This window comes from Coccinella septempunctata, chromosome 5, assembly GCF_907165205.1.
Source record: "Coccinella septempunctata chromosome 5, icCocSept1.1, whole genome shotgun sequence".
In the NCBI taxonomy this organism is placed as follows: domain Eukaryota; kingdom Metazoa; phylum Arthropoda; class Insecta; order Coleoptera; family Coccinellidae; genus Coccinella; species Coccinella septempunctata.
In genome coordinates this window covers 25,482,889-25,499,337 of record NC_058193.1, presented here as the reverse complement: position 1 = coordinate 25,499,337, position 16,449 = coordinate 25,482,889, and the positions used below count along the sequence as shown (strand labels likewise).

Sequence of the window (16,449 nt, the reverse complement as noted above, 5' to 3'; positions counted from 1 at the left end):
CATATGAACTCATTTCACACAGTTCTTTACATTTAATATGGAACCTTCTCAAGAGAAAAGAATTCCCCTAACGTTCTTAAACGGAAAACTGAAGAACATTTGAAATATAAGTGATATTCCCTTGTTGACTTATGTTGCTGAATTTTTAATATCCATCATCCCTATGTTTCACGGGTTTCTCGGTAAGTCAAGCAAGTTTCAATTTTCACATCCATCTTGAGGATGGCGCTGCATTGAGATAGGATGAGTGAGAACAGTTTCAATTACTTCGAGACTTTACGACCTGAGTTCCAGGTTTATGGGCTATTTTTTGATAGTTGAAAGTAATGTTCTTCGGAATCATAAAGATCGAGAAGTAAGTGAGAAAAATTTAAGTGAACTCGTCCTCAGTGTTGAATGAACCATTTACAGTTAATTCGAAATAATACATGTCTGATTGGAAATATTTGTTATCTTCTGGTAATTGGAATTTATTCTACAGAAATCAATATCCAGAATACTCATGTCTTCCTGAAACTTGTAAAAATTTTGATACGTAAAAAAAGACGACCCAACGAATAAGGAACTGTTAAAATAATTAGTTTAGGAAATCAACTTGACAAGAAATTGGATTTTTTTTCTGTCATGATCATCGTGTGAGATCTTCACCCATATTATGAGATTGGTAACTCCCTTATTCATTTATGCAATTGACCATTAGGCTGCCTTCATCGAAATTGAGATACAAAAATTTTGCGTAACTATTAACCAATCATCTCTCTGAATCGATAATAATATTCATCATTTTCATTCATATTCATTCATATAATATTCAACATATGGTTCGTAAGGAATATCTATAATTTAGTCAAAATTATGGTTGATTCATCAAACTGAACATCAATAGATATTCAAAACATTTATGATTTTATGGAAAATTATGCAATTAAAAAGCCAAGTTACCGCGAAACCGAGTAATTGAGTGGTGTTTCATTCGGAATAATATTCGGAAATATAAATTTATTCGCTCATAGGTGAATTTTGATACAGCAAATCCCACGAGCTAAATTGGAAAGCCGCAGTCTGAATTATAAATTCATCAATACCAATGGAAATTATTATAGGGTATCGATATAGCTATCCCGAATGCTGAAAATAATAACTATTGAATATAAAGGGTAGGTACATAAATAAAAAATGAGCTTCATCTAATCAATTTTAATTTTTCACTATTTGAAAATACACCATATAAATATACCTGTGGTCATTTCGTGTAGAACATGGACCATTTGATTATTTTCTCATGGAAGTTATAATTTTAATTTTATTTATTTACCTTGACATCGGAACCGTTGCAATTCAAAATTGAAGATCGTTTGATATATGCATCATCACTTTCTTCTGAACGGAAAGAATGGAATGTATAAAGTACACTTCACTATTCATTTCTTCAATTAGATTGACCACGTCAGTTACTGGTGATGTTTGAAATAAAAACTTTTCATGAAATTTTTAATCAACTTTTTAACTCTTTCTTCACTTCCAATTACTAAGGGTGGGTTCATACAGCAATACTTAGAACTAATACCTAAGAAAGGGACCGATCTAATTTATCTGCCCATTAGATTCGTAAATTTTCAAGGTCTTAGTTTTTAGGTTTCTTCATGCATAAACACCCCCTTATTATGGCAGGACAACATCTGCCGTTAGCTAGTGGATAATAAAAAACTTCTTCCATGATTCTATTTTATATTGATTCTGATGAACTCTGACATATCATGATAAATTTGCTTCATGATTTGTAACCACGATCGAATGTATTCCTACTGTTTGTTCGAGAGACAAAAATTATTCCATTTGTTATAAGCTTACGAATTTTTGTTTCTGGGTTTTCCCTGTTGAGATTCAAGGATATAAAAAATGAATAATTGACAAAAATATTCAAGTTTTGATTTGCACATGACGGACCATAGTGGTTTTGAAGAGCATGGATATAAACAGATTAATCTTTTAAGTGTGAAGATCTGCCAAGATATTGGGTTTCATCAACAAGCCTCGGATCGTTGCTGGATAGGGTCACGTTCTTTCCAGAGTAGCTGCTCAAGTAGAAAATAAATTAAAGATTGGAAACAGATCTATAATAATAACTACGAAACAGCCTTGAATGGAACAAAAAAAGAATAAATCTCGAGACAACTTACAAAACTGCTCTCTGTCGAAGTCGTTGTTAAAACCATTCACCGATGCAGAACCAGAACAATCACAGATAGAAGATTCCATACTTCAAATACTTCAATTGATAGAACAATCTGGCGTTTAGTTCAAAACTTCTTCAAAACATTCAACTTTCAACTCACTCCTTTCGTATTTGATGTTGCAAAAAGATTGCATAATTCTGTACTGAAGGTAATATTCGTTGTTGCTTTAAATAGTTACAGATCCGAGAGAAGGCCTCTCTACTCCCCTTAAGCCAGCTCTGAGCAGAATCTCACATAACTCCAAGAGCGTGCCATTTTTGATATGGCATAAATTCAACATGCTCCAAACTTTTATACTTTTCAGTGAACACGGTATTTATATAAATGAGAATAATTATTTCTAGAGCGAATCGGAGCCATTGTTCAACAGTGTAAATTCAAAACATCAAAACTTGTCTCATATTCAAGTTGAGTAATCTAGAAATGTCACGAATACACGTCGAAACAAGTCGCTGAAATATGAAAATATACTCTATTCGCACATTGAATGAAACGAATAATTATGTAAACAAATATATTCCTGCAACAATGGCAACTACAATTTCTGAACTTGGAAATCTCATTTCGACGAACGCGTAGAGGCAAGCGCGAACAAGCAACCAAATTAGCGCGTACAGCATAGATGAGCTCCTATTCAGTACGAACGTGTATTGTTGGGAGCGGAGTTCAAACAAATACTGAATTATGTATCTTTTTTCAGCTCGAATACACCCGACATTCAATGCGCTTCAGCAGTTCAACGCTCTTCGTCATTAAAATTGAAAGTTTAGTTTGATTTCGGCTAACAATTCATACATACAGTGTGTAAATTTGAAAAGGTCCCCCCTTTATATCTCGGCCCTCACGTATTTTATACGGTTTGTTCCAATCAGTTTAATTGTATCAACCCTGTGAACTTGAAAACAACTAAAATCTCGAATAGGAAGGGGAGTTGAGTGATAACTTGTTTAAAAGGTAATTTGATTGCCTTTTCATTAATGCCATACACTTGACCTTCATCGTTAGTTTTTCCATCATTCATTCATTCATTGCTGTATCCCGTTACCGAGAATAATTCTACAAAAAGACTGTAAGCAAAACTATCGGTGTGATCAAACTTATAATTTCTTAGGGCTACTTGTGACTGTGTGCCCTCCTTTGACTGAAGGGACCCAACCGTGACCTACAGATCCTTCCACACTCCAGGCATGGATGGTCATCAACCTGACCTGATCGCCGCTGTATTCTTCTCGAGTCTCTATAACAACTGTGGACCAAAGACCTCCACTGTGATCTGTTATGTTTGGCATTAACTGATTTTAGGGATTGATGCAGTATATCCTTAAACCGTTTATACTGGCCTCCTGGTTTCCGGGCTCCCTCTGTGAATTCGCCATAGAGAGCTATTTTGGGGAGTCTTGTGTCTTGCATCCTCAGAATGTGGCCGCTCCATATGAGTCAGTCCCTCGTTACTTGAGTCTCAAATGGTATACAACTCGCGCGTTGCAAGACTTCTGCATTTGAAACTTTGTAGAACCATCTGATGTGCATTATTTGTCTTAGATGACGTTGTTGCGTTTGTTCGAGCTGTTTAATATGTTGCCAGTAGGGCGTCCAGCTTTCGCTTCCATCAAATCAAAAAGTGTACAATAATTACTATAGCAACAGTTGTAATGAAACATCAAAATAATGAAAAGATTTTCAGTATAAAAGATTTTCAGAATTTTGTCTAGCATTTTAACCCATTTTCAAATTGTGCACTTACGTTTTGGAAAATTGCAACTTACATTTCTTGGTATGCTATGCTTATTCTTACCTTCAATTCTTGTACATATCGAGGCTTTGTTTTATACAATACCGACTTTGAATGTCGCCAAAGCAAAAACTTTGTAGGTGTCAAGTCTGGAAGCGTGGTGACCATTCAATCAGCCCTCTCTCACCAATCCATTTCTCTTGGAATTATAATAATAATGATAACAGCAAGTTTAGAGAACCAACTTTATTAGGCTGGCAAAATGATTTCACACTTCTAACTAGATGGAGCTCCACCTGTGAGGCAATAGTTCACAGATCATTTTCAAGAGAAATAGATTTGTAGAAGAGGGCCCATTGAATGGGCACCACGCTCCTCATACTTGACAGTTTAAGATTTTTTTCTTCTGGGGACATTCGAATAAGTTCAATTTTTCACGATTTGATCGTTATTTGGCCGAGATTATCAATCGAAACAAGACAACTATGATCTTAATCATGGCTGAAATTTTCCAATTCCATTAATTCCCACCAAGAAATGAATTCAAGAAAATTGTTATAATTTTAAGGCTTTTATTAAGTTTCTTCATTAGCCTTTGAAATAACTATCCTTCTAGTGCCGACTTTCACAAAATCGAACTGAGATTAAATCTTTCATGAGAGTCGACCGACCCATTGCGATTTAATGATCCATGTCTAATGCAAGGATTACTTTGTGCTGGCGAATCGGAAAAAGGTCTTTTAGGAGGACTAAATTACATATTCTCCTTTTTCAGACCGTTCGGGACCATTTTTCTCGCGACAAATTGTCTCTTCGAACTTCCTTTTTCCACTAGAATCTTTCGATCGATTTAAAACTAGCCTGTGGGAGTTTGTCGAGGCAATTGAGAGCCATTTCGAATGAGTTGTACAGTAACATGATCTTCATTGGAAACCTGACACCAAAATGTTACTTTTTTGGTATTTCACTTGACGCAGGGGAAAATATGATTCCAATATGAATACCCGTCTGTAATTTCGTTTCAGGAAGTCACATACTTGCATACATCTGAAATATTCAATTTTTCCAACTCGTTTGTTTCGAGGATAAATGTGTTTAACCACCATGAATGCATAAAATTATCATAATTTGATATTCTCTCAGAGTTCACAAATCACTTGTGATTTATGGGCCAATATTCACTGGTCTATCAAACTTCGTGAGCAGAGACAAAGACAGAAGCTCAAACATTGAGATATTGCTATATGGCGATTTGGAATGTCAGAAGTTTAATGGACGATTTCAGTTCGCCAACCTTGTGAATAATAGAAAATACTCTTCCAATCGAAAGGTATTTTTTTAATTTATATTCGTGCCCTTCGGTTGCTTTCATCTTTTTACAAACCTTGGAATGTCCCTGGCTTTCAAATCCAAGTGATATAAAAGAAAGTTTATATTGAATTTTCAAGGTAAGTTTTGACATTATTCACTTAGAACTATAATGATAGAATTATGTGATTATTCAGGCATTCTTTCATGTTTCGTGCATTATATTTATGGTTTTATCTAATATCTAATAATTTATTTATTATAACACTCTGGTTTCATCACAGAACACATTAGTAATTGAGGCGTTCTGTGATGAAACCATAGTCTAATAATAAATAAATTAGTAGTCTGAATAATGTCAAAACTCACCTTGAAGTAAATGAAAATAAAGAAAAAAAAGTTTCGTAAAAAGTTGAGAGATGATTCTCGATTTCTGACATAAAAGAAACGCTGGAATATCCCAAACATACTGAACGAATAACGACTCCTTTGCTAATAATATATTGCTTGAAATCGATCCTAAATCACTTAACATTGGCTACTCTTACTTCTTTCTGCACTGTACCCCACATTCTATTATAGTTGATGGCGCCCTTAGAATGATGAAAGATTATAGTTTGCTTGCATGAACTGGGAGATGAAATAATTTATAGTCTATCGAAAGGTATAACATGATGGAGATACATATTCAATGGATAGGGTGAACCCCTACTGAATTAAGTTTTTGTGCCTGCTAGATATGCGTCCAATGTTCCATACCTAGAGCAGGAGATAACCAAAGCTGGTCATAAATTGAAATTCGGGTTAAGTGACATGGAATTTTTTCAGACGTATTCTGCGGTAGTGTATCCTTTGATGCGATAAATTGTCTGGATATGCTTCATCAGGCAGAACACGGCTAGAACTAATTATTCATAGGAAGAGGATCATTCAATTATGAACTATGGTGAATGTATTCATTGGATTCTGGAGTTTATGGGAAGAATTAATAATCTAATTTTTTCGCATTATTGAGGATTCAAATGTAGATCGCGGGGATATGGTGGTTATAACTTCATGAAAAAGATAGATAGTGTGTCATTTTTGAAGATGTGTGGGTGTTGTAATAAGTCAATGTGAATGGGATTACAGATATCGGTGGCCATAGAAATTTTATTATGAAAAATAATAATATAAATAAAAATAAATAAATAAGAATAATATAAATAAAATAATAGTATAAATATAATATAGATAATAATGTTCGTTAATTGAAAACTGAAATCTTCACAATAAAGTAGTGTTTCAGATTATCTCTCAATCTCTCAAACTTTACATCACGAGATAGATAAAGATATTTTCAACAGATTAATAAATATTTTCCACGAAGCTCGTAGTAGTGAACAAACGCTCAATACCAACAATCTAGTTACAAAAATTGACATCAGGACGTATCGCTTCTTTGACAGTTACAGTTATGACATGTATTTAGTGTAGAACTAAATAGAACACTGAAATCAGAAACCCTGGTAACAGTTTTGGATCACAATTTTTTTTCTAGGAAATCATTGACGAACCCAATCAATGAAAAATTTAAATTTGAATATTCTTCCAATAAATAAATATACTCAATAAAGAGCAGAGTCCTTGAGTAAGGGAACAAAGGAATTAGAAAAGAATAAATGAAATATTTCGCTAGAAATGGTTAAATTATTCAATATTCAGATAGGAAACGAAACATTACAAAATTGAAACAACAGTTCCAGTTTTTCACTTGAAATATTTGAAAGAATGAAATCAAATCTTAATATGAGAAAAATAAAAGAAATAAACTGAAATTTCCTAATCTGCAATCATCAGAACAGTATCGTAGATCAATTCACCATGTTCTATTTGCCTCACTTCTATATCAATAAACTTAGTTTGTTCTCTAGAAACTGATGTCAACTTTATTACTCGTTATAAAAGTCCTCATTCGGCGTATTGCAGGGCCATCGACAGTATATCAAACCCCAGAGATTATTTTTATCACAAGTTTCAGGTTCCAATTTTATTGGATGGGAAAGTGGCCACTTCACTCTCAGACGTCGTCAAACCAGAAAAAGGAACACAATTTTGTTCATGAAAGAAATAATAAGTAGGTAATGCATAGTTGGCAGAATTTCTTTCTTATTAGGTATTACTGGGTTTCTATATACGAGTGAAACTCTGGCGGTCCATGCATTCCTGAGTTAATCTTTTTTTAATTTATTTCATCTCTTTTCGAATTAACGTAAATCAACTACAGTAAGCCTTTTGCTTGATGAAATCATCAACCATCTATGAAATTGTAAAAGGCCCCGAAGGTATCGCTTTCAGCTCTTCATCGCATTTTCTTTTGTGGCTTCCAACTATTCAAATTTCCGTCCATGAGGAGGCAACTGGCTAGAAACAGCTAGGAGGTCAAAAAAGGCAAATGTTGCTGAATTCTGCTAAATCATGGTCCATGAATAAGAAGTTGCCTTCGAGACTTGTGTCTTGTCAAGTTTTTATTGAAGAATATTCAGTTCGTTCGGCAAAATCCAGGTTGCGACGCGTTTCAAGGCCAAAATATATTGAGTGACATATAAAACAGAACACCCAGTATAAATTAATTCATTAGATTGAATTGTTAGGCATATATTTTTTCCAGTCAGTATACTTACAGACGAGTCTTTCTACAAAAAGAATAAACAGGCAATAATTGTGTTTTCTAGCTGAAATTCGCTGTCAACCGTCGTACAATACGTTGTGCAGAGCTGCTTTAATTCGTTAATCATGTTAATTATTTCATTTGCCACCCAAAGAACCATAAAATGTCGCCTGCCATTTCGATCTCACCAAAAACAATGAATGGAATATCGAAGCTTATTAATTTCAGATGAAATATCACATTTTTTCTCGATCGGCAAAATCCTAACAGGAAAAGACAAATATATCAATTCACAGATTATTGAGGACATTTCTCATTCAGTTTGGCATCAATTTGCATTCTCTACAGATTCTGAAGGGAGGAAAGAGAAATACATTATTCATCGCCATAAAACCTGAAAGACATACTTAGAAGTTCCAGTTCGCAGACGGCTCACTATCCATCGATAGTCTGTACTTACACACATGATTGAATGTGTACAATCTACAACAAATGTATGTATTAGGTACAGGTTTTTTCGTCTTGAAATTATTCCTTTCATCTGTTTGAATTTCATATACGGACACGGTAGATAGGTCTTTAGACGTTTTTGGCGAAATACAATACTTGAATATTTATGTCGAATAGTATCTTTTTGAAGAAATGAAAGTGTTGTTCCAACTCTGTTTGCATGTAATAATATATCACTACAGTTATTACGTCGATTTCCTCATGAAATGTATCAAGAAGGACTTCGACATTGATGTTTATGTCTAAAGAACATTTATTATTGTCTCATATTCTCACATATTATGTATCCGTTGACGCTTTACAAATTATACAATATTTTTCTGCATAGCGATTGTTTTGTGAACATTCACATCAATGAGAGAAACCTGGTTTCAAAATTTAAAGTATTTGGGATACCTACACCCACCAAGAATGATCTGTGAAAACTATTTATGAGCAAGAAAAATTCCTTTCATATTTTGTGAGTTATTGGAATGATACTTCTAACTCCTAACAGAAAAAATGTGTTTCCTCATTATCCCATCAGTAGTGTTGATAAATTGAATATACATATATTAATATGTCCACCATCCATTGAGAAATTCTGCAAGAGATTGAATTATGAAGAAATAAATAATGAACAAATATGGTTCAAATTTAATTGTCAATCTTCAAAAGATAATATGATTTTATAGATTGCATAAATATGATATAAAGCTTCCAGCTAATGTGTTCGAGTGATAGTTGTATCAAATAGTTGAGCTAGATCTAATTCATTATTACACTCTACCTGGCTATACATGGGATTGTATGTTTCTCCCTCCTCTTGTTTTAGGCTCAGATTTCTGCCAGTCCGATTTGTTTTGATATCTTTCATGGCATTTCGGCGCTGAACTATCCCCATCAGTAGTGTTGATAAATTGAAAATTATATGTTTACCATCCATTGAGGAATAATGAACAAGTAAGATTCATATTTAATTGTCAATATTCAAAAGATTGCTATAATGATTTCAGCTAATGTGTTCAAATAATTCCGCAATAGCTGTATCGAAGAGTGAGCTAGATCTTATTCATGATTACACTCTACCTGGCTATACATGGAATTGTATGCTGAAAATAAGAAATATCAATTTAGAAATCTTTATAAACTGATGATATCAAATCTACTACATGTTTCATCTTACTATACTGAGGAAAAAGGTGTAAGAATAGTTTCAGCGGCTAATAACAAATATATATGGGATAGAGATTCAATATTAATGAACTTGAAAATTATTTACTTCACTTAGAAGTGGGTAAATTATATGATTAAGTTAGTGCTTATCGTATGGGGGTTATTAGTGGACAAATGCAAACTTTCTTATAACTCAATAATGCTCTCGAAGGTTTTATTCAAGAGGTTGATTTTGTTTGTGAGAGGCACCAAAAAAATTATTTCGAATAAATCTTTTCAAACTGATGAATAATGCAGTGTTTCGAAAAATGATTTTAAATAACAAGAATCATCGTGTAGTTGAGTCGGTGAACAAATGGCACGGTAGATATAGTGTGATGAATTCGATTTTTAGTTCCTTCTAGGAAGATTGAATTTTCGGTGAATATCTCTTTGCCGATGAAAAGCAAGAGCATTCATTCGATTAACTAATGTATGTAGAAAGGTCTGTATTAAACATTTCAAGTTTTGGTTGAATGAGTTCCAGTACGATTATTTCATAGCTACTTTGAAAAATTGTGAATCGAATCATGTGGATAGAAATAAGTTGACGTATAAAACATAAAATCCAAATCCATATGTGTACCTAAAACGTGAATATTACGCTCCTTCTGATATATCTGATTATCCTAAAGAAAATCCCTCAGAAATTCCGTTAATCGAGAAGTATTGAGACTAATGAAAATGTATAATTGGGTGAGTAGCCGCTTTCGTAGGTTTACGATAAAAAATGTCATATTTCTTGTTGAAACAAGGGAAATAAAAAAGTTAAAGGCATAAGACGAAGTGTGGGTTAAAAGCCTTTCTTTCAATGGAGTGTTTGTTTGAATCCAAACAGCAAATTAGTAAATTAGCTACTACCAACTTAAATACGATTTTCCATAGCCACACGAGATGTCAATCATTCCTGAATAGACTAAACCTGATTCGATTTCAAACCGAAAACCTAGAACTAATTTCTAGGTTAGGTACTACCACTCTTCAGACAACTCTCCCCCCTTATTATATTGTGCATAATTCGTGAAAATTCGCCCCAATTGAAACATTTCTTTTAGAGCAATGTCTTCCGCCCACTATCGAATCTTGTCAGATACGAAAATATAACTTGATTCCATTTATTTCTATGAATGAATATGGAGAAAAAAACTGAAAAAACATGCCTTATGACATCCTGCAATGGGAATTTGTATGGACTTCCCGGAAGATTGATTTCTTCGAGATGCAGTAACGAGGTTTTACCGAGAAATTTATTTGAATTCGTTTCTCAAATACTGTCGCGTCATTCGAATAGAAGTATTATTCATGGCGTGAGTTCCAGGAAAATCCTTCATTTCCCCTTTCTATACAATAAACCTGGTGGCCTTCCAAATTGAATATGACCGGTAGATGCGCATTTTCATTTTTTGAAAATATAATCTCAGGAGAATTTCAAAAGAACTCATCATCTCACACGTCTTATGTAGTTATTCCGTGGAGAACTTCTTATAATTAACCTGGTAGATGCAGGATTACGAAGCCTTTATAGTAGTAATTATCTTGAATTAATTACACCAAACCGTTTGTCGACGTCTACATCCTAATTAATGGGATGAAATTGTATTTAGTTTTACACAAGAAACAACAATAGATAAGCGGGAGAGATGAGCCACTTGAATACGATACAACCCTTGTTTGTACTGGGCCCTTCATTAAAGCATTTTCAACGGAACTATTTCAATCATCTGAGAGAAAGCTGGGTGTTTGTGAACGATGTTCTGTACATGAATCTCCACGTCTTTTCAATTTGAATTCGGAAGGTAGGTAATTCATGAATATTGAAGAGTAAATATCAATTCGTTAATTGAATTAGTTTTGATTCAAATTTAAAGTAGTTGCCATTATGATCCACTGATACCCCATGGTTATTCTTTGTAATTGAAGTTATAAAATTTTATTCCAGTGTCTCATTTGCTTGCCTCCTTTTATCATGGTTTTTGAGTTTTTAAATCAATCCCGCACCATAATCAAACAAGTGAATTCTTTGAAAATAACAATTTTTAGCACTTAAAGTACCGTAGTTAAGATCGGACTAAGCGAATGAAAATTTTAGAATTGCTTTTTTTCAACCACCACAACAATCAAACTCAGACATACCAGAAAATTTAACACGAACCAAATATCTAACCTAAAATTTATTGAACTCTTATGTAATATATCTCAAGTGAGTAACACCACTAGGTATAAATACCGTTCCCAATTTTACTGTTTAGAAATTCAAAAAATATCTATATATATGCTATAATCTACAATAACTGATAAAATAAAGAAAATCCTTCTCAGTAGTATAATATGAATAAAAAAAAAATATTTACCCCTTCTTAGTGACCCCATTCCATCATGTCACTCAGTTGGGATTTGTACTTGAGGATCATAATAGTGAAGAACCCTTGGGTTGTTCTGCTTTGCAGAGCGAGATATTCAATACAAATAGCTTCAGCGTCACGCTTGCTTTGATGGATTAACCAAATTATGACAGTTCCAATTAAATTGCACAAAGTTGATGGAGACAAATCAGGCGGTAACAATAATTGATGCTGATGCACACATTTCTCAGATAGCCATAAAACACTGCTGTATTGATCCGCTCGGATGGACATTGAACTGTTGTGTTAAATAATTAATCCCATTTGGTATTTTCAACGTCGACCATATATTCGAATTACGAACATTCAACCCATGAATAATCTAGAGGAAACGATGATCCGGAATATGAACTGTGGGGATGTACCTGTTGAGGACGTGATGTTGTGGTTTAGGTCGACTGATGTTGCAGTAGTTAGGGGAATACTACAAACCATCAATAATGTTGTGCTTATACGGAACTTACGATCTCTGATAAGGGCAGGAATAGCGAACATTGTTGCAAATACATAATATAGCCTTGACTGCTGAAGCAAATAGTGTCATTTTCAATGAAATAGTCAGAAACCTCGCAACAAAAATTGGCAGGAGTTTTGTAATGGCTCATAATTAGATATGATATATCATTGTGGGTGTTCCACTACCTGACCTTCCAAGTTGGTGCTGACTGATGCACATCCTCAACACTAACCTTTACCATTGAGTATTATTATTATTGAGATTAATACTCAATGCCTTTATTCAATTATGAGCCATTACAAAACTTTCACTGAGTTTTGTTGCCAGCTCTTGGACTGAAGGTTAACTCTGAACCACACAGAAACCGCAATACCGATAATGACTAGAAATTCCAACCAAAATTGGACCAAACGTTCAGGTAATAAAGAATAGTGAACAGTAAAATATCATGCAAAGACTTAAGACATAAAGGATATTTTCAAAGTTGAGGCTTTTTTTTACAGAAGGTAGAACTCATCAAAATAAGTCGTTAAACCAAAAATTGTCCATATAAAATATCCAAGATGGCTGAGATACAACCCCTTGATGTTCGACAAAATTTCATTGAATTTCAAGAACGGTACTGTGGAAACAAAACAATTATATTTGGCTGGACAATCGACAATGAATGGTTCAGTAACAAGTTCATCGGATTAGATGCATCAGGTCACTTTTAAGAGAATCATAATTGTTGTATCGTGAATTTAGAGTGAAAAAAAATGTAGAAAATCGAGGGAGTTTCTGGAAGGGCTGAAGGACCACAGGTCGATGGCCATAATAAACTTTTTCTCTCCCCCCTTCTTGAAAGTCCTTATGTTAGTTATGTTGAAAAAGTGCTATGATGATTCCCCATTTAATCCAATTTCAAGACGATTTTTGGAATGTTCGAACAAGAAGATTGTGATGCTCATTGTGAAAAAATTCGAGAATAATTTAGACAAATTTTATTGGTGGGATTTTGAAGATAAGGAGTATTATTCTATTTTTTACACTCGTGTCCTAAGTCTCATCTGTCAGTTGGTATCGAAATGAGCCATTTCATAAAATCGTTACTAAAAAATAATGAGAACAATTCGGCAAAATCAAGTTTCCATTTTCATTACCACGTAAAGATCGAACGAGCCAATATCCTAAACGAAACCACATGGTAGAATCAGGAGATAAGTTTTTTCCCATTGCTTTGCTATAATTCAGCTAACTAACGGTCTAGGGTCGTATCAGTATCTATTTCAGTAATCATTTTAAATTTTTTTTCAACTTTGTCATTTTGAAAGTTTTGTATAGGTGATTTGTTGTGAAACGCTTCATTTTGACCAGTTCTACTTTCTGTTGAAAAAAAGCCTCACCTTCAAATACACCCTGTTTAATATACTTAGCATACTATGATATGCTATATGGCTGATTCTACATCAGTAAGGCTTCATCATTGAAGTATATGAAGGGAATTGATTCCGTTGCGCATAGGCACACTAGTTCCATATCTTCAAATATTTGTTAAATGCAGGCTTTCAACACAAATCCAATCGGAATTTCAGAATATTCTTGGAACAATAGTTTTTCTTGAAATTCGAAAAATTAGACCTAATGTTAAAACTATATATGTCTATAATGTCTCCTGTTTCTGAGAACTACCGCCCAAAAGAGATATTATAGCCCACCATACATCCTTGATATTTTAGGTGCTCAATCTACACCAGAAGACTTCAGGGCGTGTATATCAAGAAGGCACAGATTTTTCGTGCATATCCTTTGCATTCTAATGACACGAAGTTGACTGCGTTACTTTTTGACACGCCTATCTCTAGCATGAAATAATACGTCACGAAAAGATGATGCGGATGAATAAGAAAGAACGCTTCTGATGAAATTTTTTTCAGACTTAAGAAAAAAGTTCACAATTTTATTTTCAGGTATGCATCGTGCAGAAGAAGGATACGAAACAGATGTTCGCAATGAAGTATATGAACAAACATCAATGTATAGAAAGGGATGCTTTGAAGAACGTCCTTCGTGAAGTGGAAATATTGACAAGGCTCGAACATCCATTCCTCGTGAATATTTGGTTCTCTTTCCAAGGTGAGTTTAATACTTTCCTATGGATATCCGCTAGAGAGAATTCGGGATACACTATATGACTGCCTGTGTCATTCTCACCAACACACATATTCAAACAAATTCCGGAAAATTACTAGGTACTCCTGAGTGAGTAATCGGAAAATAAGGTGGATAGAAATGCATAAAATGAGAGTACTGAAATTCCTTCATTGTGATTGCAATAGTTGTTTATGTACCTACCAATGACGAAAAACTGTCTACTACAGTCGAGTCAGACAATTGATAGCCGAGGCTATGACATTTTTTTGCCGAGATGCATTTCGACCTCATATAACTTTATGATTTTTATGAAAGTAAATACTCGTAAAATGTAGCAGATTACGTAAAGAATTATTTAATTGAGTGCAAATGATAGTTATTGTCATAGGCACTTATGTTTTCATCGAATCCTGGCTCACGAAATAGATTGAATCGCCACTCTCACATCTGTAGCTAAGCAAGGAACAGAGCAGACGAAAAGTGATTGCGGACAAGAAGTACGTAGAATGTATTCTTTGTTTAAGTCGACGAAACAATATTTTCCATCACACACGAAGAATTTGTGGTTAATTTCATATCACTTGACAAATGCTTTCAGGACATTTATGTCGCTCAGGTCATGAGATCATGAAATTGAGAAGCAATTTCCAGTTATTTTTTCCCACATACAGGGTGTCTCAAAACTAGTGAATCAAACGTCACACCACGATAGAGTAGATCAAATACTATCGAATGACACCAACATTAGTTGAGCAAAAATGTACCGTTTCTGAAAAAACCTAACCTAAATTTGCCGATTTTCGAACTATTTTTTCAATCACAAGGCCAATTTGTGATTAAGGATAGCGTTTTTTTCCTATATTATCACCCCTATAGAGAGGGTTTATTCTCAGTAATAAAAATCATGTAGAAAAAACAATTGTTTCAATTTACATTTACTTAGGTTATCGATTAACTACTTAAAATAATTTCAATTAGGGGAGATAAAACAATAATCTTAGTTCAATATAATTTGAAATCGATGTCCTTTTTCACAAACTGGCTCTGTGATCAAGAAAAATAGATCGAAAATCGGCAACTTTAGGTATTTTAATAAAATTCCGATTAGTTTGGAAACGGTACAGTTTCGTTGAACTAATGTTGGTGTCATTCGATAATATTTGGTCTTCTCTATCGTGGTGTGACATTTGATTCCCTAGTTTTGAGACACCCTGTATAATGTGAAACCAAGTGTCAAATATTTACCTATTGAGTTAATTATCACATGGTTAACTCCTGACGAATCGTTATGAGCATAAAATCTACAGATTCAATTATTTTTCTGCATTCTTATCATCTTTCATCTACACAGAAAACTCAACAAAAATGGAAGAAGTTCCTGAGAGTCAACATTTATGAAAGAACAAACTTGCAATTCTCATATAGCTTTTCAATTTACGAGTATAAGGTCCAATCCTTGTTTTACGCAATATAATCCGGGGTATTCTGTAAAGTTTTGGAAGGGAGCTTTCTTTTCATCTCCAATAGAAGATCTTCTACTATTACGATTGCTCTTCCAGAAAGTTTGTTTTTATATAAAGTTCTAATAGTTTCACTTCTCAGTAGGAAAGATGGAACCCTTAATGACCAAAGTTGAGAGTGCGAAACTTCCATTTCAATTGGTAGAGTGTTCAAAGCGCCGTGAAAATCTGCAGAAGGATATTCTGAATATGAAGAGCATGTCACAGATGGTCACAAGTTACGATAACGCTAATCAAAACTTATTCGGAGATATATCCAGCTTGAAGTTACACAAGAATATCACAACCACTTCAGTGGAAAATATA

At 34.0% G+C, this 16,449-nt stretch overlaps 1 protein-coding gene across 3 annotated transcripts in view; it reads left to right on the top strand.

Moving 5' to 3' along the window:
* The window catches only part of LOC123313383 (serine/threonine-protein kinase 32A), a 78,983-nt gene that overhangs the window by 46,778 nt on the left and 15,756 nt on the right, over positions 1-16,449 (top strand). For all 3 annotated transcript variants that reach the window (XM_044898249.1, XM_044898246.1, XM_044898247.1), the window contains one exon: positions 14,440-14,605. In XM_044898249.1, the coding sequence (XP_044754184.1) occupies positions 14,440-14,605 (166 nt within the window). The remainder of the gene's footprint in view (positions 1-14,439; positions 14,606-16,449) is intronic.